Source organism: Neolamprologus brichardi, chromosome 17 (genome assembly GCF_056152115.1).
Source record: "Neolamprologus brichardi isolate AB-2024 chromosome 17, ASM5615211v1, whole genome shotgun sequence".
Lineage (NCBI taxonomy): Eukaryota > Metazoa > Chordata > Actinopteri > Cichliformes > Cichlidae > Neolamprologus > Neolamprologus brichardi.
In genome coordinates, this window is record NC_142120.1 from 35,775,429 (window position 1) to 35,799,636 (window position 24,208).

The 24,208-nt window shown below is 41.6% G+C and overlaps 1 protein-coding gene across 8 annotated transcripts in view; it reads left to right on the plus strand.

The window, feature by feature from the left end:
* The window catches only part of osbpl8 (oxysterol binding protein-like 8), a 100,303-nt gene extending 77,502 nt beyond the window's left edge, over positions 1–22,801 (plus strand). For 6 of the 8 annotated variants that reach the window (XM_087830281.1, XM_087830283.1, XM_087830282.1 and 3 more), the window contains 20 exons: positions 5,725–5,798; positions 7,960–8,040; positions 9,516–9,617; positions 9,826–10,029; positions 11,409–11,493; positions 12,734–12,899; positions 13,000–13,225; positions 14,378–14,562; positions 14,771–14,852; positions 14,945–15,043; positions 15,180–15,276; positions 16,289–16,387; positions 16,887–16,984; positions 17,635–17,724; positions 18,040–18,176; positions 18,450–18,635; positions 19,177–19,330; positions 21,728–21,830; positions 22,194–22,299; positions 22,386–22,801. In XM_087830281.1, the coding sequence (XP_087686407.1) occupies positions 5,725–5,798; positions 7,960–8,040; positions 9,516–9,617; positions 9,826–10,029; positions 11,409–11,493; positions 12,734–12,899; positions 13,000–13,225; positions 14,378–14,562; positions 14,771–14,852; positions 14,945–15,043; positions 15,180–15,276; positions 16,289–16,387; positions 16,887–16,984; positions 17,635–17,724; positions 18,040–18,176; positions 18,450–18,635; positions 19,177–19,330; positions 21,728–21,830; positions 22,194–22,299; positions 22,386–22,515 (2,504 nt within the window). In that variant the 3' untranslated portion in view covers positions 22,516–22,801. The remainder of the gene's footprint in view (positions 1–5,724; positions 5,799–7,959; positions 8,041–9,515; positions 9,618–9,825; positions 10,030–11,408; positions 11,494–12,733; positions 12,900–12,999; positions 13,226–14,377; positions 14,563–14,770; positions 14,853–14,944; positions 15,044–15,179; positions 15,277–16,288; positions 16,388–16,886; positions 16,985–17,634; positions 17,725–18,039; positions 18,177–18,449; positions 18,636–19,176; positions 19,331–21,727; positions 21,831–22,193; positions 22,300–22,385) is intronic. The other 2 variants (XM_087830285.1, XM_087830288.1) reach the window with 1 other exon arrangement.
* The last annotated feature ends 1,407 nt before the right edge of the window (positions 22,802–24,208 follow it).

Here is a 24,208-nt window from a genome sequence, read left to right on the forward strand (position 1 = left end):
AGTGGTTTGCTTACGTCAAATTCCTAGTGACCCTTTATATGTTTGAGGATATCAAAGAATGCTGACGTAACGCCTCATTTAAGCAGCAACCTACAAAACCAGGGAGGTTAAAGTACTGTGTTTTTGTCGTGCTCACCCTTTACTAATGCGCCTGCTGTCTGACGTACACTGTGCTTCTAATGATGTAGTCTCATTTCATTCAGTGAGGGACTTTAGAAAAGTGTAAAGGCTTTGGATTTAGCAGGATGCAGCTCTTTCTGTCTCTTTGCTGTTTCATTCCCTTTTCTCTCACTCGCTCTGTCTCTTTATCTCTTCAGTCTATGATGTTTGATGCACACTGAGATCTTTGGAGCTCCTTTCAGTCTGCAGTGGTGTGTTACTCTCCAACACTCTCAGCCAGACACACAAACACACAGTCACTGATTTCCAGCCACATGCATAACAGGGATTCCCATGTTATTGTCTTTGCATCTCACTTCTGTAATCAATTACATGTTTCTCATGTGTAGTTGTTTTGTTTATGAGCTCTTTTGAAGCAATCTGCTTGAAAACGTTTTGACTATCATGAGGTTTTTCTTCATGCAGTGTCTTATATTGAAATAAAGCTCATCCGAGTTTATTTTAAAAAGGCTATTTTATGTTCCCTGCCTTCAAAAGGCTACAAAACCTTTCCCACAGGGTGAGTTTTGATTTCTGAGATTGTCTAAATTAAAAGCAGAGGACATGTCACATACAACGCTCCGTGCCTTCATGATATGACTTTAACCCTTTAAAGTCGGTCGGAGCGGGCACGCTCTGTTTTGTGTAACTATTTTTAAATCCCGGTAGCTCTGCAACCACGTGAGCTAGCGCAAAAAATTTTTTTGCATATGAAACCGGAGGAGTTGTACTTACATCTTATGCCATCAGCTTGTCCTCGGTCACAGTTTCCTTCCACATATAGCTTTGCAAAAACTGCATAAAAAGCACTTGCAGCAACAAAAACATAATATTCCAGAAACAGGCTTTGCCGATCCGATCAGCTGTTCGTAACACTTCCTACGTCCATCAGCACGAACTATCGCATGTCCTCCATGACCTGGCCGAAACCGGAAGTGACGTCATTTTGCGGAAATGTAGTTTTTTACCATCAAGGCTTCATGAGCCTATACTGGTGTTTTTAAAAGTTATGTTTGACTTTATAACTTTCTGTGTCGTTTCTGGGATGCTTAGGACTCATATTGCACTGCTGGAAATAGTTTGTTTTGATGCATATGCTGCTTTTTTGCAAATTTGCATTATAATATTTATTTTCGTTTTTCCTGCAGTGTATAAAAATTGGTGTATTTCAAAAATAAAACTATGAAGACACTCAAAATAAATTTCCTGTGGTGGGAAACTATTTTGTGCAACTTTTTTGTATTTACAGTTTTGAGGGATAAACCTCTTAAATTTCTCTAACTAGAAATATATGTTAAAAAAACAAAAATGATTTTCAATTTTTTTGTAGTTTATTGCACTTTTTTGCAATTTATGTAATTACTATGCACTTAATGCAGACATATTATTAAAATTTAGGCTGTAATGGTTGTATTGATGTATAGCAACTTGAAATGCTCCCAAAAATGGCTCCACAGCATGTAAACATATAATATAAGCTCTGGCGGACTTGGTTCTATGGTAGGTCTTAAAGGGTTAATGAAGAAACACACAAACACTGGAATGTGTTGATTTTAAATGAGCTCATTAGCAGATGGACAGTCTCTCAGGTCTCTGCCTGGAAGAGGAACTCTAACCTTAGTCATTAGACAGTGACTGTCAGCAGTGTCACTGTCACACTTGTGACATGGTAACAAGCATGTCAACTGTTTTCCGGCTGATCTTTGCTTTTTTAACTCAAAGTGTCAAGTCTCAAAAATGAAACTCTGATTTTCAGGTAAAAATGGAGTAAACTTCCCACATTTCCCTCTAATATTTCATTTGTCTTTAGTCATAATCGTTAAATAAGCTGCCGTAACACAATGAAATCATCCTCTCTCTGTTTGCTGCTGCTCCATGGTGACGCAGGTGTGTGAGTGGAGAAGTGGCACATTAAGGTGTCTTAAATTGAAATTAGGCACTTCATCCCAGTGGCCCACGGCGATTCTGTTCATCGGTGATTGCAAATTGAATGACTAACATCCTCATTCAAACTTCAATCTATCTGAATCACTTTTATCATTCTTTCATCATCTTCCACGTTCCTCTCAGCCGCATCTTCTGCTGATACTGCACCGATCGAAACAAATAAGCTAAAAGATTTATGTTCGTAGTTTAGTTTTCAGCTCATGTCCACAGGCTGAGAGAGAAGCCAAGTACAGCCTGTCATGTTTGCAGGTTCTCAGTCTGGATGTCTAATGCAGGAGAAAACTGGAGATCAAGTTGAGTGGATATGATTTATGCAGGGAAACTTTGCTTGTGATTGCTGATTCTGTTGTGGAGGCATCCATGAAAAATTAATGTTGACCAAGATATGCATGAGTGCGTCTGAATTAATCTTGGTTGTTGACCTGTGGATGTACCCTTTTCCCTACCCTGAATGTATTGTTTGAGAAAAAGCATTGCAAGCCATACATTTCTAAGTAGAAAGTGCCCCCAAGACACAAAGGCACTCCTGCACGTTCCATCTCAAGGTACATGCTGGTTTGGAGTTTGCCTGCTGCTGCTGTCATGAGTATTTTATGTCCAGGTAAAAGCACCAGCAGCATGGAAGCAGCTGCTAAAAAGCTTTACTGGAAATGGAAGACGCAGAGCAAATAAAGCTGATAAAAAGTAGGTTTGACAAAAACCGTATGAGGCATGCAGTAAGAATACAGTCCTGTTTCGCTGCAGCAAGACACGCGCCCACTTTTTTTTTATTATTAAAAGGAATGGATGCTCAAATAGAATCTGACTTCTGTTCACATGATGAATGTCTCACTTAGAAATGAAGCTCTGCAGTTGTTCCTTCTCGCAGCTGAATACTGATGACCTGAAGATAGGAAAGCATAAAATATTTACAGGCTCACTGACACCTTGAGACCTCGTGTGCTTCACACTGCAGTGATCTTAGTGGGCAATCTGTTGATGAGGCTTATTGTTTAGAAGCTGGCTCAGCAATTAGGATTAGAAATGCTAAAGCAGAGCTGAAATAAAAAACAGAAAACTTCCTTCTGCTCAGGTTTAAGACACACTAGCTCTGTAGTGAACTCACATTCCTTTCAACAACTTACTACTTTCTCTGTGTCCACTTTTCAAAGCTACACTGTCTGAGACTGAAACGGGGAACCTCCTTTTAGCTCCTTTCAGCAACTAATTTATTGCAGATTTGAGCTCAGTTCAGATTAAGCTCTTGTCACCGGTGCTAGCTTGTTGCCATCCAGCTTCTCTGGCTTTCCTCCAGTGGCTTCAAAGGACAGTGTGCTCCTGTGACTGACATTATGTAATGGGATTCCAGTTAGGAAGGCAGACATTTGGACTTGAAATCGTCACCATGAGAGAAGTCACAACACTGGAAAAGAGCTGCAACTCATAATTAGTTAGGATTTCTAAAACAAGCAGTGTAACAAATGCTTTAGACGTCTGTTTTTGAATAAGAAGCACATTCTGATAGAGGATAAAGATTAATGCCTCTCATTGTGATACGTCATTAACACACTCGATATCAGTACTTTGTCTGAACATACAGTCTCTAAATTGACTCGTCCAGCGATTAGTTGAACCAAACTTGTTTCTATCAGAGATTTGTGTTACTCACAGTGTTTTATGACAGCTTGTTTAGCTTATTTTCACTGTTAGCGTTTTGTCTGCTGTCATGTTGTTTCTTTGGAGCCAGTAGTGATACTGGGAGGAGAGGGCTGAGTGCCAGGTTATAATCATCCGTGAACTGTAGACATGCAAATAACTGTTCATTTGTACTAAGTGGAGTCCAACACATTTATCAGCGGGCTGATATTATCAGTGTTGGGAAGGTTACTTTTAAAATGTATTCCATTACAGATTACAGATTACATGCCCCAAAATGTATTCTGTAACGTATTCAGTTACATTACTCGATGAGAGTAACGTATTCTGAATACTTTGGATTACTTAATATATTATCATGCTGTTTACAACTACGTGAATGTACTATTGCTGTGATTTATTACTGTTACTGAAGGTCCGCGGCTCCGAACCGTAGTAAAGGGACCTCTGACTAATACGGTGGGTTCTGTGTCGGGCTCGTAGCTGAAAACTAGCTTTACTTTGTTGTCTGGGTCAACTTTGCTAGCAAGAGACAGAGAGAGGCGTTGAAAGGCTGCTCCAACAGAACTTATTGTTTCAGAGGAAAACACGAACACGGTGTACAGTCGAGTCTTAATAGCTTACTTACAGCTGGGCTCGTCAGGCTCTCTTCTTGGCTGCAGTGGTTATTATTATATTTACATGCTTCCAGCTCCCGTTTCTGCTCGATGACAGCTCGTACTTTTCCTTTTTCTCCCTCCCTCGCTCACAGACACATAACGTGTATGGCAGTCCATTCTCCCTGCAGCACGGACTACACTGCCCATGATGCTACATTCTTTAGAGCTATACCTGTAGCATTCTGCCTGTTAGCTTAGCACAACAACAACAAAAAGGCCTCTCTCACCCAGGAAACACGCAGAGCGAGAGCGTCACCCTGTAACCATGGCAACCGTAACGCTGCCGCCTGGAACAACAGAACGTAGCTGTCAAACAAAACCCAAACAGGCCTGACCCGCCACGATATGAAACAGGGAAGTACCGCCGTGTAATCCATTTATTTCAACAAAGTAACTGTATTCTAAATACCACCTTTTTAAACGGTAACTGTAACGGAATACAGTTACTCATATTTTGTATTTTAAATACGTAATGGCGGTACATGTATTCCGTTACTCCCCAACACTGGATATTATAGACTTATTATTTGCTTATACAGCAGGTAAATGAAGAGGATGGAGAATCAGCCTTCCATGTTATCAATGTTGACGTTGCATAGTTTGTCCACCAGAGTGCAGCTTGTCCTGTTGTCATGACATCTTTTGAATGCCATAATCCACCAGCCGATCTGAGTCGGGCAGAACGTAAATTAGTAAATGGATAACTACACATAAACAGATTTCCAAAATTTTGGAATTTTAGGCAAATCGCGGTCAGTACTGTCAAACTCTAATATTATACACATAAAACACTCAAACTGCACTCAGCAGAACTGAAGCACAGACTTATTGAACACACTGTTAGAATATTAACCACTAAGAAAGTGATATTATTTGTTAGATAGCTGCACCAACAATGCTCCGAAACAACCAGCATACATGACAGATTTGGAAAATGCCATACAGAGTGAAGCCCACTGGAACTGGACGTGTTGATGACTGACTGCAAGTCTGTGACAGAATGTCTGTATCACAACATAGCCAGCTTTAGCAAAGGGCAAACTATCATCATGGCTATAATTCTGACTTTGACATTTTGATATCATGTGTATGAAAGTGATTTGATAGGCATTGGTAGTATTTACTATTAGATTGGTTCTTTTTTGGGAATCAGAAGCCCCTTATAAGATTTGGAGAAGTTTTCAGTACACTATTCATATGACAGCAATCAAGTATACCTGCCCACGGTTCGTGCACCTGGATAGTGTTTTAAAAATAGCAGGATTAGAGAATAAGGAGGTGCTGCTGGAACCAGATGAACTCAGGACTTTCTTTATGATTACAGGTTTTGAGAGAGGGAAGGAGGACCTCTTGCCACTGCCTTTGAAAGAGGACTCTCATTCCATATCTAAGAGCAAGGTAAGAAAACTCCACTGAGCTGATGCACCGTAAAGGCTAAGAAGGAATGATGGGTTGCTTCAGTGTGTAATGAGACCAGAGAATAAGGGAATTACTGCACATCTCCTTTCCTTTTCCGAGTCTAGCCTAAGGCGTGAGAGAGCCTACATCGAGATGAATCATCAGTCTTTCAAGCGAGCTCAGCGTGGAGGCTCGTCGAGTTTATCTGTCGAGGTCATCATCAAATATGTCAGTGCGAACGTGGGTGTCTCGAGACTTCCTCTGCGTCACTGCACAGACACTATGAAATTGTTTTCATGAAGTATGAAGAGATGATGATCCATGCATGATGGTTAATTTAGAGATTAACAGAATCTCTCACAGAGAGGCTCGCCAGAAGGAAAACAAGAGTTAAAATAATGTGTGTGTGTGTATTAAAAACATCCAGATGACATCTTAGATGTAGAGCTGGGCGATAGAACGATAACGATATGTATTGCGAAATAACTTTTTCTCGATAGAAAAATTAAACTATTGCGATAGACCTCACCGCTCTTGTCCTCTTAAAAAAAAAAAGAAAAAAAAGAAGAACAGCTAATCCAAATTAAGTAGCGCAGAGCCGAACCAATCACAGCCACAGCGTCACGTCACGTCACAAGTGCCAAGCTGCACATGTGTATTTGTTTTGGGAAGCAGCCAGCCGCCGTGCCGCCCGGGTAATGGAGGAAATGAGTGAGAAAAATCAACCGAGAGCGTGAGCGAAGGTTAGCGAAGAGAAAACAGATGATGGTTCCAACGCCGGAGAGATTGTTGAACGGAAGAGCCACAGAAATTCTGTAGTGTGGAGGTATTTCAGCTATTTCAAGTCTGACAAAAACAGAGTAGCGCGCACTGTAAATGTGCTGAAAGCAAGTCTGGAAATACAATAAAGCGGTGCATGCTCAGTCTCTGACTGGAAGCGCTAATTCGTCATTCGGCTTTTGTCAGACTAAAGTAACTGTTAAAACTGTTTGAAAAGCTCAGCTATACAACAAGGAGAGATCGAGATTTTCCTTTTAGTTCTCAGTTTATTTGATATTGACAAAAGTCAATTTTGTCTGTTCTTCTGTAAAACAAACTAAGATTTATTATTAGAATTAATATTTTGTTTCTAAGTGGAATTGACAATTTAGTAGTTTTGTTTGTTCTGTTTTGAAACTTAAACGCTTTAGCGGCTGCCTTTTGTGTAGTTTGCAATATTTGCCTTTATTTATCTGAAAAAGTCTCATGTTCCTTAAGTACATCTGCCCTGTTGAACTTATTATGGGAAATAAATATTTAAATCAAAACAAGCTGCTGATTATTTCACATTTTACTTACAAATGTAGTTATTTGGCTTATATCGTAATATATATCGTTATCGCCTGAAATGAAAAAACATATCGTGATATGAAAAAATCTCATATCGCCCAGCTCTACTTAGACGACTAGTTCAGATGCAGAATCAAGCCCGAGCTGTGGTTTACAGCAGTCCTCACAGGAGTCGTACTCTCAGCAAAATAAATCTGAACGTTTGTACAAAAGATTTGGAAGGAGGGTTTTAGCTTTGTTGCTTACTATCACGTAACCTCCATCCTGTCACCTACACTGCTTGTGTGTATGTGTGTGTGTTTACAGCTTTAAATAGGTCACACACACCTATGTGGCCACTATAGGTCGCTCCGGCTGGCATGTGACGGGACCTGGCAGAGACACCAGCAATTTTAAGCTTTATCCTAGTAGCAGAGCTAAGTTGGGCTCTACCATGGAAACGCATGAGCTTGATTGGAAAAAGATCTGCTAATCTCAAATAATGTCCCCGTGTTTTAGTAGACTGTTGGTTGTGTGATTTCAGGTAACAATTTGTCATTAAGAGGCAAAACGTTGCTGACATTTACGTTTACACTTTACTACATTAGGCATTTTACCGATTTTTCTTTTAGTTGCCTGGAACAGAAATTCCCAGATTACCAGCATTACTATTACTAAGGGTCTTTAAGGTGACCCCACTGCAAGTCCTCCAACCTTTCAAGGGTGTGTTAACCGTTAGAATGAACAAACATGTGGCTTAAGAACAGACTTTTCTCATTTGAGTATAAAAACGAAGAATAAAGATCTTGATGTGACATCTCCACGATCTGCCTTTTCTCTCCTGTGTTCTCAGTCTGAAACAAAGCTGTACAATGGTTCAGACAAGGATGTGTCGGCGTCTGGGGGGAAGCTCACCAAAAAGGAGTCCCTCAAGGTAAGTGAGCTCAAAGCAGCTTAAGTCTTGTGTATCCAGACGCTTAATTCTAAGGGCAGGCATAACGAGTCTTAATGAGGCTCTTTCATGGAGAGTGTTACGTATAGCTCAATCACTGATGCTTGTCAACATGATGATTTACAGTGTTTGTGTCATTAGAGGTCATGTTTTTTGTTAAAATGTAACATGTAACAAATGTCAGAGTGAGTAGGACACAGTATAGTCAAACATGTTGAAAAAAACTGATGATTTTGTCCTTCAAACTTTACTTCAGTCCACCTGCCGCAGGCACAGTCTGGCAGACCTCCGAATGTAAATACATTTCAGCTCCCACAGCTTGCATTAATTTGATGTGCGCTTTTTCCACACTTTAACCTCCTAAGACCCGAACTCTTCCACGGCAGCATTTTTAATTTCTCTTTGATATTTGGGCTGATTGGGACCTGATGAATGTAAAAATAAAGAATTATTTTTTTTTTTTTTTACCTAATTTTTGTTTCTAAGAAAAATAAGAGCCACATATGAGGATATTCGTTTGAAATTTCGATAGAACAGTAGCAGCATAATGTCCTCGTAAGTGGATATCAGGCCCTTGTAGAGCAAAATTGAGTATTTTGGTCTAAATAACCCAAAATGTGATGTCCACATATGCGGACGCCCGGTGCTAGGAGGTTAAAGCTGTACTCACAACAGGCCGATACGGTTGAGATTAGCTGACTGTTCTGGCACACAGAATATCAGTTATCCACAGGATTATAGCACAACACTGGAAAATTGAGTGGATGCAACTCAAACTCTACCTTTAAAGGCCTGTAGTAGCTTTCATTTCTTGAAACGGATTACTTTCCTGCAGGCTGAGCTGCAGACATTAGTCAGATGGATTGCTTCTTTAATCATAAAAACATTGCTTTTGCAAAAGTGCTTTAGGAATTATTGCCTGGAACTGAATTTTGTGAGAACATATTGCAAAGTATGCGTGCTTGGTCTTTTTTGCTTTACTCAGTAGTGTACTACAGCACTAATTTAATTGGAAAAATACATTGTCTAATTAGAATCAGTCTTCTAAGACGATGCTTTAGACCCTAATAATTCATTTCTTTCTGACGAATATTTCTAATCAATTTCATTTTTGGGGGGTTGTTTGTTTTAATCAAAATCCAGTCGGCACAGATGTTTTCTTTCGGTCAACAACATGAAGTTGTGTATGTTGGGCCACACTTTAACTGATGATGTATAGAAAACACAGATTTTTAAACCTGTGGTGCACTGGTGTCATGCACATGTGCAGGCTTATAGGGAGCCATTAAATGTAAAAGAGTGTAGTCGACAGTCAAACAGCACCCTGGTGTTAATGTGACAGGGACACAGAGGAGTGTGATTTCACTCATAGTTTTTGTTGCCAAATGGAATTCAGTGAGAAGCCATGTCCACATAATGATGTCGTTGCATTGTCCCGCCCTCTGTGCTCCCTGTAGGTGCAGAAGAAGAACTACAGGGAAGAAAAGAAGAGGGCAACCAAGGAGCTGCTCAGCACCATCACTGATCCTTCTGTCATCGTCATGGCCGACTGGCTAAAGGTGGCGCATCCCACATTCAGTGTCTGCCTTGTGCTCTATATATTTGCATTGACAACTTGCCCTTAGGCCGGCATAAAATCTAACAGATTACTTTTGCATTAGGAAAAATATTGTTCCCAGCTGTAACAATAAGACAAAGAATAAAAGAATCCCTTCAGGTTTTGGTAGCGTTTTTGAGTACCTGACTTTTTCCTGCAACTGTCTGCAGATCCGTGGCACTCTGAAAAGCTGGACCAAGCTGTGGTGTGTGCTGAAGCCGGGCGTCCTGCTCATCTACAAAACTCACAAAAACGGGCAGTGGGTGGGAACGGTGCTGCTCAATGCCTGCGAGCTCATCGAGAGGCCCTCCAAGAAGGACGGCTTCTGCTTCAAGCTCTTTCACCCCCTGGAGCAGTCCATCTGGGCTGTCAAGGTCAGAGTGGACCTTTAAAAAGCATTAAGTCGGTTATGTAAATGATCCTAATGTAGCATCTTTTTGATTAAATTATGATTTTCAGACCTTTTTAGAAAACTAACAAATAACTAAGAGCAACATAATAAACACAACACCATCACAATAATCTAGCTAAGTGTAAATAATAGTAAACACTAAATATTGAACGTTATTGTGCAGCAGGCAGCATGTTCACTATTAAACACATTGTAACAATTTGTTTAAAGCATGCAGCAAGTGCACAGTTAACAAAAACGCTACAAAACTGTTATTTGCTCAAAAATGGCTCCATTTGGAATCATCTGCATTCCACTTCCTGTGGAGGTTTACAGTGATTCGTGTGAAAAATGCTGTGATGTACTCAATGAAAAAATCACCATGAAAACCGTTGACATATAGCATTTGATTATGACATGATTTTTCTCAATATATATTTTTACATGTGTTTGTTTGCTAGTCATCAATCGCTGGTATTTTCAGGCATCTAGCGAGTTTATAAGCTACTTTTTATCATGTCAAACAGCAGGCGTGTGATCATTTTACCTTAGAAAGTGGTACCATAGCAGCGCCACTACAGCACACTTGTGTTTTTAAACCAGTGTCTGCTGGTTTTGGCTTAATTTTCTTAGAAATTGTTTCCCATTGTTTATAACAGTGTAATCATGAATGCAAAGCCAGACGGGTTTATTACGCAGACAGAGTTTTGCTTGCTGTCCATCGATGAGCAAAGCAGAATAAATACACATAATTAGGACTGAAAGGGCCCTTCAGTTAAAAACACTCATTTGTCCCCTGCAGTTACAATAGCAAAGCAGATGTGGATGTTAACTGTGTAATGAAAGCCATGTCTTTGTTTCATTTAGGACACACAGAGAAAATTATACATCCAGCCAGCCTATTTCAGCTTTGGCAGTTCTCATTTTCCATTGTCCCCGTTTTCAGCTCGCCCTGCTTTCGGTCCACTCCAGTAATTTAGTATTCATCGCTGACCTTGCATTTCAAGCCTCATTTTTCGTTTGTTTATAAAAATACAAAACGTTGAATCACAATTACCAGTTTGTTTTGCATTACAGCGTTCCTGCTCTCCACTATTGAAATAAGCACTTCACCGGCTCTGTCTCTGTGCCCTCTATGCTCGCTCATTTGCATAATTACATATCTGTAACGCTGGATTGTTTGTGTTTGCGCATGAAATGATTTAAAACGAAAAGAGAAAATATAAAAAACTTGAGATAAAATAAAGAAATCACAATGAAAGACTTTTTAAAAGAAGAAGTAAAACAGATCAAGAAACTGAGTAACTATGCGAATGGTTTTAACGTGCATCCCTCCCTTTCTTTGTGTCTTATTGTTATCAGGGTCCTAAAGGAGAAGCAGTTGGCTCCATCACGCAGCCGTTACCCAGCAGCCACCTCATTTTCCGTGCTGCCTCTGAGTCTGATGGTAGGAGACAGGCTGTCATTTAAAGCCATTTCTCTGACTTTTGTCAGCAGCCGCTTACTCTGACTGATAAACTATCAATTTGCATAATATTGGCATAAACAAAGCTGTATTAGTACCAGATGAATAGCAGATGATCTGACAGTGAGTGGCCTTCATTCGAAGAGGCACTGATCATCTTTGTTTTATAAACCATCTGCTGTGTTTTGTCTCCGGCACGCTGATAAAGGAGACCTGTTCTGCTCATTTCCAGCCTCATATTTATTTTTGTCTTAACTACAGTAGATGTGTGTGACTCACAGTGCAAATGAATCATTATTTATCTTATATTGGGTCAAGGTGCGGGCCCTTACTCCATCCTCTGTCTGAAACAAGTGTCTGTAGCTGTTTGCCTTCGAGCGCTGTGATCTTTCTTCATTTTCTTTGTTCTTAAAATAGAACATTTGAACAAAAGGTGGGAAAGGCTTATTGCTGGTAGACAGAATTTTATTCCTTTTACTCTTTTCAGCTTGTACATACACTCACTTTGTTATTTTAAAAGTTTAACATAAAACAACATTTAAATGTGTTTACATGTGACAGAAAGGAAAAGCATAATGGGCCCATTTTAAACAGGAACCGGGCAATCGTGGCCTAACAATGTTAGCGTTTCTGGCCACAATCGAATCAAAGGTACATTAACCTTTATTATCTGAATCAGGCTGTTAGAATAATTTGTGATGTAGTTTCCAGGTAGTGATAAAGAAGCAAGGGTGGAATAAGAAATATGGTTAAATGCTCTGTTTGCTTTAATGCCAACATAGGAGACTTTAACTGTGGGTTGAACGTTGAATAAGTTGGGATGTGGAAAGGCTGGAATGGCTGTTTGTTATGAGGGCGGATGTGTGTATATGTGAATCTCAGTTTATGTCTGTGTAAAGGTGAGAAAATGAAACAAAAGGAGACTTTGTGATAAATCGAAGGCTGTTCGGAGATACAGCAAGCGTGTCCTCTGTGTCGCTGTCCGTGGTGCTGAAACATCCACGCCAGCCTCTCCATCATCCACTCGGTCCCTCTCCATGGTGCTGAAATAACTCTCCTGTTTTAGAAAGACTTCCAAAGTGAAAAAGCTTTTTAACTCATCCAGACTTGATTGTGATGTGTTTGAGGGGCTGTTGTGATTCACCAAGAATAGATTTCATGAAAACAATGATTCACAAAATGGTTTCTGCGTCTTGTTTATCAGCTTAATTCCTGTTTCCAGGCCGATGCTGGATGGATGCCTTGGAGCTGGCCCTGAAGTGCTCCAGTCTGCTGAAGAGGACCATGATCCGTGAGGGGAAGGATGACATGAGCACTGTAGGCACTGGTGGGGAACACTCCATTAATTTCTACAGCCTCCTCAGAGCCCACAACATACACGGTTTCCAGTGAGTAGGAAATGTCATTTACATTCGATTGTAGAGCCCGGCTATTACTGATTTTATGGATTTAAAACTTCTTTGTCTGATATTCCCCTGCTTCTCACAGGTTCAATGACAGCGACCATTTGAAAGACCCGGACCTGTACTCGGACAAGTCAGATCGGGAAGGAGAGCAGGACCACGAGGAGTCAGATCCAGAGGGGCTGGAGAAAAGTGAGGAGAGTGACAGCGACACATCAGAGCGTCAGGATGACTCGTACATTGACCTGGACCCAAATGAGCATCTGCGTGAAACCCCATACCTGGAACAGTCCCAGGAAGAGTTAGGAGAGGTATGGAACAGGGGGTGGGGGCGGGAGGCTGCAATTTTGCTCTCCTTTGAACATCAACAAGAAAAAGCATTGCAGATGAGATGTGATTGTACCACTAGGATACAATCTCCTAGGATTTGTAGCAGCAATTTTCATCTTTAAAACTTCATCTGAAGGCTTGTTTTTAATAAAGTTTCTCACATAATGAGGAGAAATTAGCATGTTCCTCTGCAGGGCTATTCAGCCTGTAACATGGACGAGCTTTGATCGCAGTGGGTGTCTGCGAGGGATGTGAGGATAAGTGTGAAAGTGAAAACACAGATTTCCGTCCTGATGAAATCTAAACGAGACAATAATTAAACACTGACTGAAGCAAAATGTTTACACTCAAGAGCTAATGAAAGCACCATTTGCACAAAAAGCCATGTGAACTTTAAAGCTTGTGGACATGCATAAAATGTGAAAGTAGTGTTAACAAAAGTTTAAACATATATGACAAATTGACACTTGTCACTTTTTTTATTCTGCCCTCCCTGTACGTTGATGCCCAGTTTGGCAGATAGATAAACAGTTCTTCAAAAGGAGAGGCAAAGGCTTCCTGTCGCATTGCAGGGTTTATTTGTCTCCCTAATGAAGGCACTGTAAAACTACAAACATAAGAAAAGCATATTAAAACATACATTCGGAACATAATATATTTCTCACATTACAAGTACACACTGAAGACTTAACAACTTGAATTATAGCTGGTATAACCAAGAAAAATAAATGAAAACATGTTAACTCCAAATCCCGCTAGCTTGATGCTAACACATAATGGAATTTCCTATTGACATGCTAGCACAATTAGCATCGGCAGTGCAGCTAACATGCCGGCTTCAAATATAAGAGTCAACAACCTATTTTACATCACATACTTAACATGAACACAGAATATAATCGTACTTACAAGCATATATATAGCCAACTTCAGAGCTAATATTGTGTGTGCTGGTAGCAACTTAGCCAGACTCCGTGAACTTTTCCTATATTTACAAGAGAAAATTGAGTGCACAAACCCGCTTCCTCCCCCTAGTGGGGTGGTGGAGCTACTGCACCCCAGCAGTGGCAGCACAATGTTACAACAGGACATATGCAATTACTTAACCTGTCTGCTGTTTTCTGTGTCCTCAGGCTGGTGAAGCTGCTCAGACAGAAACTGTATCAGAGGAGAACAAGTCTCTGATCTGGACCCTGCTGAAGCAGGTTCGGCCTGGCATGGACCTGTCTAAGGTTGTGTTACCCACTTTTATCCTGGAGCCAAGATCCTTTCTGGACAAACTCTCTGATTACTACTTCCATGCAGACTTCCTGTCAGAGTAAGTCATTCCATTTACTTTGACCTTTGTGAAACAGGCTTATCAATTGGGAGTAATTTGATGTGAATCAATGGTAATCGGACTTCAGCCTGCAGATAGTGGCATCAGACTGTAAACAAGTTGGCCTGGCTTTGACTTTCGAAAGAGAGAAAAAAAGAGTGTTTGTGTGATGGAGGAGCATCAGTTTAAGCTTTTGCTTCATTCTCAGGGCTGCAATTGAAGAGAATGCCTATAATCGGATGAAGAAGGTGGTAAAGTGGTACATCTCTGGATTTTACAAAAAGCCAAAGGTCAGCATAGCTCTTCTACGTCAGCTGTTGGTCACATGTTTTGTATGTACATGACCCTAAAATCATGTTTTATGGTGCTTTTGAATTCACAGGGGTTGAAGAAGCCCTACAATCCCATTATTGGAGAGATGTTCCGCTGCATGTGGCTCCATCAGAAGACCAATAGCAAGACCTTCTACATCGCAGAACAGGTAACAACAATACTGCTACCGAGAGCTGCCTGATAGGTTCATCTGTTACACTGAATTTGGCTATATGAGGAATACATATCAGATAATGTTGACAGGGTAAATCGATGACTGACAGTTTACATTATTTATTCTATAGGTATCTCATCACCCTCCAGTATCAGCCTTCTATGTCAGTAACAGGAAGGACGGATTCTGCCTCAGTGGAAGCATCCTCGCCAAGTCCAAGTTCTACGGTACAAACACGCACAGCACACTCACTGTTTAACCCTTTAAAGCCGGTCGGAGCGGGCACGCTCTGTTTTGCGTAACTATTTTTAAATCCCGGTAGCTCTGCAACCACGTAAGCTAGCGCAATAAATTTTTTTGCATATGAAACCGGAGGAGTTGTACTTACATCTTATGCCATCAGCTTGTCCTCGGTCACAGTTTCCTTCCACATATAGCTTTGCAAAAACTGCATAAAAAGCACTTGCAGCAACAAAAACATAATATTTCAGATCCGATCAGCTGTTCGTAACTCTTCCTACTTCCATCAGTGTGAACTGTCACATGTCCGCCATGACCTGCCCAAAACCGGAAGTGACGTCATTTTGCGGAAATGTAGTTTTTTACCATCAGGGCCTCATGAGCCTATACTGGTGTTTTTAAAAGTTATGTTTGACTTTATGACTTTCTGTGTGGTTTCTGGGATGCTTAGGACTCATATTGCACTGCTGGAAATAGTTTATTTTGATGCATATGCTGCTTTTTTGCAAATTTGCATTATAATATTTATTTTTGTTTTTCCTGCAGTGTATAAAAATTGGTGTATTTCAAAAATAAAACTATGAAGACACTTAAAATAAATTTCCTGTGGTGGGAAACTATTTTGTGCAACTTTTTTGTATTTACAGTTTTGAGGGATAAGCTTCTTAAATTTCTCTAACTAGAAATATATGTTAAAAAAACAAAAAAGATTTTAATTTTTTTTGTAGTTTATTGCACTTTTTTGCAATGTATGTAATTACTATGCACTTAATGCAGACATATTATTAAAATTTGGGCTGTAATGGTTGTATTGATGTATAGCAACTTGAAATGCTCCCAAAAATGGCTCCACAGCATGTAAAAATATAATATAAGCTCTGGCAGACTTGGTTCTATGGTAGGTCTTAAAGGGTTAATGCTGCTCTAATATTACTTTGACATTTTAGCTCTTTGGTCTATTATCTACTTTTGACTATCAGTGCTGTTTCATTGTTTTAGGAAACTCGCTGTCAGCTATACTGGACGGGGAGGCTCGCCTCACTTTTCTCAACCGAGGGGAGGACTATGTGATGAACATGCCCTACGCTCACTGTAAAGGTTCGAGTGAATCTTTTTCCTTTCACACGTCACTCATGCTGTGTGAACAGTGCTGTAACATCACTGTTCTGTTGGACATCCAAAGCACAGGGGTGGCTGTAGCTCAGGAGGTAGAGCAGGTCACCTACTGATTGGAAGGTTGGAGGTTCGATCCCAGGCTCCTCCTGCATGCCAAGTATCCTTGGGCAAGATACTAACCCCAAGTTGCTCTCCGATGCATCCATCGGAGTGTGAATGTGTGTGAGTGTAGTTAGAAAGCACTCAGTATAGAGGTCATGCTTGTGAGAATGGGCGTGACTGGGTGAATGTGGCGTGTTGTATAGAGCGCTTTGAGTGCTCGCTACTCCGGGAGAAAAGCGCTGTATAAGAATCAGTCCATTTACCACATTAGCTCGCAAAAACCTGCCAAATGAACTTTGCTTTGTAGGTGCTGATCTATTTTAGATATGTTTGAGTTTACCTGTAACCTGTGCTTTCTTCTATAAAAACAATCTGCTAGGTATCCTGTATGGAACCATGACTCTGGAGCTGGGTGGTCATGTCACCATTGCTTGTGAGAAAACAGGCTACAGTGCACAGCTGGAGTTCAAACTGAAGGTATGGCTTTGTTCTGTAGTATACTTAAAAATACTTAACTAAAGTACTTATTTAATAGTAGTAAATAGTGTGTAAGGGGAGGCCTTTAGGCTTGTGAAGTCCTAGATTTTGTAGTAACTGTTTAAGACTTTGAAAAAAACTCAGACTCACATGATTTTTCTGAATATCTCCTCCCCCCTGCCTGAAAAAACATCCCACCCCTCCAACCACGCCTCGCACCATCATCATTTACCAACTAGCGACAGGTACTTTATGATAAAGCAAACAGGGCAGCAAGTTTGTAAAGATAGTAAAAGTTTAAGGAATCCATTTATTTTGTAATTGCTGCCCCTCAGTTTTAAATCCCTAAAGTAGGCAAACAGAACCTTGGGTTTTGTGTACCTTCTGGTACCTTAAACATGTAAGCGATTGGCAGTTTCTACAATGTTGTTTTCTTTTAATTGGTCTTCAATGAAAAGAGGTCGTATTAGTAAATTCTCTGAGTAATAGTAAGTCACAGGATCTTTTTCTCGTACAGTAACTGCAGCAAGTAAACTGCTTTATATCCTTTCCTATTTCTTCTCCTCTCTCCTCTCCCATCCCTTCCTCTCTGCCTCCTCTTCCTTCTCTTTCCTCCATTTCCCGCCCTGTTGTTTCCGTTTTTCCTGCAGCCTTTCCTGGGCAGCAGTGACTGTGTTAATCAAATCTCTGGAAAGATCAAGCTGGGAAAGGAGGTGTTAGCTACACTAGAAGGACACTGGGTAAGACGTGGTCTCTGTGTTCCTGTAATCACTGCCTGTTTCATAAAAACACAGATACAACATGTATCTGTGTATGTTTTGTGTCTTTAAAATCATTATTGGATTGATGTGTTGACATTTTGCTAATATTAATTCCTTATATAGAAATGAAATATAAAACCAGTAATACAAGCTGCTGTGTTTTCTTCTGGTTTAAGAAAAGCTGGCAGATTTTATCAAACTAGACTTTATACCCACAGAAAAAATTAACTTTGTTAGTTGGGTAATGTTTCAAAACGACCATGTTAAAAGCTATTTTTGTACTTTCCCCCTCAGGATAGTGAGATCTTCATTAATGATAAGAAGACTGGGATAGTGGACACTTTCTGGAACCCCACGACGGAGCTGAGGCAGAGCCGACTGACTCGTTGCACCGTCCCACTAGAGGAGCAGGGAGAGTCTGAGGCAGAAAGGTGAGCTTTGATTCGACTATGATCAGAGTATTGACTGTCAAATGTAACAGATTATCTGAAATGCACTTACTAGATTGTGCAAAGGTTTGATGCTTCTGCAAACCACTTTGCAACCCCTTTTGCCGGATTATTGCTGCTGCTTCTGGATCAGAGTGATACAGCCAAATCCATGTTTCTGCACATGGAACTGTAGCTTTGTTTCAGCTGTACTGGTCCTGAGTCTTATCTTTTAGTCTTTCATTAATGCTTTGTTTTTCCTTCTCAATCCGGCAGACTGTGGCAACACGTGACACGAGCCATCAACAACAAGGACCAGACCGAAGCCACCAATGAGAAGTTCATACTGGAGGAAGCTCAGAGGAAGTCGGCGCGTGAGCGGAAAGCCAAATGTGAGGAGTGGAGTCCTGCCCTGTTCGAGCAGGACCCCATCACCGGAGAGTGGCATTACAAATATGCCGAGTGAGTGACTCTTCTGTTGCTCGTAAGCGGGTGTGGTTTGAAATCCCCCACCCCCCTGTGTGTTTAATGGAGATAAGAAAGCGCTGAGGTATGAGCTTCATTCATGTCTCTGCTGGATACCGACAAAGCAGAGCTGGTGAAACTGCAGTAAAAATGACAAAAAGCAGTTAAGCTTGTGTCCTGATGTGTTCACCTTCTGCTGGCGTCATTGCAAACAGAATTTGCACTGGACGTCACTTCCGGAAGTGTTTTACAAGCGCATTTGCAGTCAGCTGGTTTTAAATAGATTTCCCTCTAAAGGTACATTTTATTTTTTGCCTCAGTCTCAGTGTGGCAGGGCGCCATCTAGTGGTGATCCCCTATATGCATAGGTGATGTCCAGCTTACTTTTTACTGTTATAATGAGAATTCTTTTGTGTGTAAGATACAGTATGCTAGATGAGAAAGAGGAAAACTGTGAGTGGTATTTATATCAGGAAAGTTATATTGATCCCTCTTCTTTTTCATCCTTATTGTGTTTCTTCGTCTCTATCATCCTCAGCACAAGGCCTTGGGATCCACTCAACGACCTGATCCAGTTCGAGAAAGATGGCTGCATCCAGACCAAGGTCCGACACCGCACCCCTATGGTACGTTCTGGCAGTCTTATTAGTCTGAGTAACCAGGGGCCGCGGAGGGACAATTGCAAATGCCAGGTAGGTTGTCCAAATCGAAAACCGCCATGAAGCAATGCATCTCGCCGTCTCAGCCATCTTCCATCCATGCATCTCAAAGCACCCTGCGCACCACCTTCATTGTGACTTCTCTGTGTTGTCTTCGCGGTGCTGCCACCACCATCGTCGCTTCTGCTCCACGTTATTGTGATGTTTTTTTTCTTTGTGCCACCACCTTTATTTTGACTTTTCTTGCTGTTCAATGCGACAGAAGGTCTTGTCAAACTGCATGCTGTAGTAACTGGATGACAAGGCATTCTTCCTTCGTTCACGCTGAAGAGACGAGCATTGTTCAGCACGAAGGAGCACATGAGCAGCATTTGGAAACATTGTTTGGCTGCAGGCTCTTCCACACATTGTGAAATTTCAGAATAGTAGGGATGCAACGATACCAATTTTTTGGAAACGAGTACGAGTACTTGCATTTCAGTACTCGCCGATACCGAGTACTTAATGAAAACATGATTTAAATTTGCAGGTAACAGCTTTAGTCCTATAATTTAACAAAAAACAAACAAACAAGGGACTAGTTTGGAATTAAGAACATTTATTTAAAATGAAAAGCATGTTGTATGCAACATATTACAGAATAAATAATTATAAAAAAACAAAATTTAATTTTAAATTTGTTCGTCTGTTTCTCTGTTTAGAAGTCTCACTAGCACAGTCACAGCTGGGATGACATCAGAGGCTAGTGCGTCGTAGCTGCTCACTTTTTTAGTTAGTTCCTCAAAGGGGGCGAGGACGGCAACAGTCGTCTCCATAAGAGCCCATTGGTGAGCGGTGAGATAGTCAGGGAGTTCGTGCTCGGACACGCCCAGCACTCGCTTTTGCTCAATGAGGGACTGGAGCATGTAATACCTGCTGTTCCAGCGCGTCTGTAGGTCCTGCTGCAGTCTCTTTATTGGCTGGTTGAGCTGTCCCTGAATGTCCTCGAGGCGGGAGTAGGCTAAGGCGGAGTGTTTAAAATGCCCAACTATTTTCCGTCCCACTGCTATAGCATCGGCTATGCTCCTCTGTGCTAATAAGCATGGGTAAATAAGCGTGGGTAAATAAGCGTGGGTAAATAAGCGTGGGTAAATAAGCGTGGGTAAATAAGCGTGGGTAAACTCTTTGTACTTGTTGTCATGTTGGGATTTTGGTGCTTGATTAAATTGCTTGTGTTAAATGCGCTACCTTTTGAGCCTCCTCTGGACAATTTCGCTGAGCACAATTTGCAGTCCGCCTTTGTTTTCGCGTCTTCGTTCACTTTGAAATAGTTCCACACGGCTGACTTGTCTCACCTCGCCTTCTCCCCGCTCTGAGCTGCAGCCGGGGCCTGGGGGCGGGCACTCGGGGCCTGGGGGCGGGCACTCGGCGCCTGTGATTAATCCCTTACATGCCGCTCAAACATAGACAGGTCTCAGACCGTGGTATCGGTCCTCGGTATCGGGGGACTTTTAACGAGTACGAGTACTTTAGAAAATGTGGTATCGAGGCCGATACGGTGCATCCCTACTTCCACATGAACAAAACATCACTGCTGGAGCTCAGACTGGAACTTTTACTGTTATTTAGCTCTTTGTTTTGTTTCAGTAGGTGGCTATTTCTCCTGATAGCCACGTTGTGCACAACCTATCAGCACCAAATAACACTCAAAAAGTTAGAATCTCATTTAACTTAATGTAATAATTCGTGGCTAATTATTTATTTTAGGATGTGGAGGAGACCAAAACAGAGACAAAAGGAGAAAAAACTTTTTAGTTTTTTAAAATTTGCAAAACGTGAAGGTGGTCATTTCCTACATTACACATCAGTCTAATCCTGATCGTCTTCCTCACCCAACGCCACTCTGTTTTTGTGCAGTGTTTGTTGGACTCTTAAATTTGCTAGTTAGTCGTAAGAGGCTAAAGGTTTCTGTGTCAGTCTGGCCTCTTTGCATCCACGTGTGTTCAGAGTAACCACCTGCCAGGAGCCAAAGCTGATCTCAAGTTTGTCCCTGGTGGATAAATCGGTCACCATCAGCGCTTTCAGGCTTTTGCTTAGCTGTTGCCAAATGTTGTCCAACAGGGCTGACGCTGTGCCCAGGTTGGAGTCCGTCACGCTTCTGTTAGGCAAACTTTGACTTGCTTTTCTACGGCCCAGATCTTTACCTGACAGAGTTAAACATCTGTGGAAGAAATGATTTGAATAAACAAGCTCGAGGCAGGTTTGTTCATTTGGGATGCTGAGTATGTGTTTGTTGACCAGTTGAAATCAGCCTAACAGCATGCCTCGCACATCCGCCGTTTGCATCGACACTAAATAGCATGTTTGTCTGTGTGTTTGTTTTGGATTTGTCAGTCCAAGATGCTGAAATTTGTCTTCTTTTCTGACACGCTTGTGTATTTATCCACACAGGTAACGGTGCCAAAGAGGAAACACAAGAGTGACAAGCCCAAGAGCCCAGAGAGCGGCTGCTCCTCACCTGAACCCGACCACCAGGACTCATCCGGCAGCGAGCGTGAGCCACGCACTAAAACTCACATCTAGATACGCACATACGCAGGCTGAACAGTCAATACAGTCAGTCAACAATGTTTATTGACAAAATCTATACCTACAGCTGTGACTGTATTCATCTAAATGTCTGTTGTTGCTCTTGTTAGATGAGGAGTTTGTGATACAGGTAATAAAGGGTCTTGATGACAACAGCCCTGCATATGTAGATGTTGCTACTGATGAGAAATGAGACTTTGTGACACACAAATCATATGACTCATGTGTACAAACGCTTAGAAGCAGTCTGACTTTAACACATGCATCTGCATTATTAAGTGCCCGTGCGTTTACGGTTTCAAACTTGTTTTGCTCTACTTTATCGCAGGACACAAAAGCAAGCATAACAATCGGCTGAGGAAAAAAGGAGCAGACCTCAGCGAACTTCAAAGTGCCATTGAATCCATAAAGCAGACGCAGGAGGACATTAACAGGTGGGAAGTATAAGTCACACTGCGAGGCGACTGCGGTAACACGCTGGACCTTTCAGCACTCACACGTAGCATCTGTGTGTTTGCAGGACCATCACCGTGCTGCGGAGTCGTGCAGCGAGCCGGGTGGAGGGCAGCTCCTTCCTCCAGCAGCGTGACTACATCATCATCATTTTTCTCATCTTCCTTCAGGTCCTGATCAACTACATCTTCAAGTAGCAGCCATACCCCCAGAGACAGCGATGTCCTCGCACTCACACGCCCTCTGAGCCTCGTGGGGGCGGACTCAGACTTCAACAGTCCTCTCCAACTCTCTTCTCCTCTGTCTTTATTAGACTCACTCACATGTATCCAGAAAAGCAGACTCTTCAACACAAAGAGAGACTTTTTAAAAACATATTTATTTGGAACCAGTCTTTTGGAAAATCTGGAGAGATCCTCAGATTTCAAAGTGGAGAGGAGCAGCGGTAAGGAGAAGTTCGGTGTGAATAAATCTCGACTGCCACCCGGAGGCGTGTTGATTTGCCTTGATGTAAGAGGCAGAGACAGCAGCCATTTTTAACCTGTTGTTTGTTTGTTTGTCTGATGGAGTGAAATTACTCTGTCGGTTCACATTTCACCTCAAACAGGTAATCGTTTACCACACAATCAAGGACCACAACTCAGAGCGTAACAGAGGACAAATAGATCTCTGATTTTACTGTTTTTGTTTTTATTCTTTTGCTTCTTCACTCCGCGTATCCTTTGTGAGTGGATGTCTGCTCAGAGCAGAAAACTAGCGATGAGGGAGGCGGGGCTGGGGGACGCAGTCCAGTCTGTGGGACTTTTGTGTTTTTATTGTAAGGCTGGAGATTCCACAGGCGGACGTGGCAACAGGGACAGAAAACACAAGGGACGTCGTCGTATTAAAGCTATAATTTCTGCTGTATAATAAACTCCACATTTTGCATACAAAGTCAGTGTTTAAAAGAAAAGTCAGACATTTGACACAATGTCATTGTATACTGTAGGTAGCATGTACAGACAGGAGCAAGGTTAGGACACTATGTATTTTGTATTTTGTTTTAAGGCACAAATGCACTGGAAATGTCAGATGTTTGTATGATTTCTACACTTTTTATCTGTGGACATGAAAATGCTTTTACACGTCTTTCTCATCAACAGGAGGAAAATAAGATACATTTCTTTTGGCCGTTTCAGTGATCACTGCCCTAGATTTCAGGTAAAAGCAGGTGACGTGTTTTTATCTGAGAGCTCGCTGTAAGAAGCTGGATTTAGCAGCTCTAACGAGTCAGTCGCTCCTCTCAGTGGAAGAGCGCAGGAATTAAGTTTGCTGAGACAAGCGATGGGATTGGCCAGCAGCTGCTTGGTAAAAAGAGCTAGCGTGGGTAATGATCTGACCAGAAAAGCTCACTAGTCAACATGTTTTATCTTATTACTTCTGCACAAAAACCAAAGTGTGTAAGAGTCCATAAAACCAGCAGGGGACCTGAGCGGTTCCCTGCTGTGGCTCAGAATTGGTAATAATCCACTGGTCAGCTCTTTAGAGCCCCCTTTGGTGGTATTTGATCTTCTTATCTAACATACAGCAATATTTCCCAAACTGAACGGGGACTACTCCTTCAGAGAAAATATTAAAATTGCATACGTGAGCTGGCCTAATGGTCTCTATATGTGAACACAGCCTCCAGATCAGGCTACAGTTGAGCAAACCTGCCACTTCGTACAGCGCCTTCATGACGAGTCCAGTCGAGAACATCAGTCACCTCGTTCCAGTGCTTTTGAGCCCCAAATACTAACCAGGACAACTACGTTAGACTCTTTAGTAAGTTACTAGTAAGAGGAGGATGTAGACTCCTAAACCGTCTTCATAGTAAACCATTCCAAACGTACGCGAGTACCAGCCAAGCTC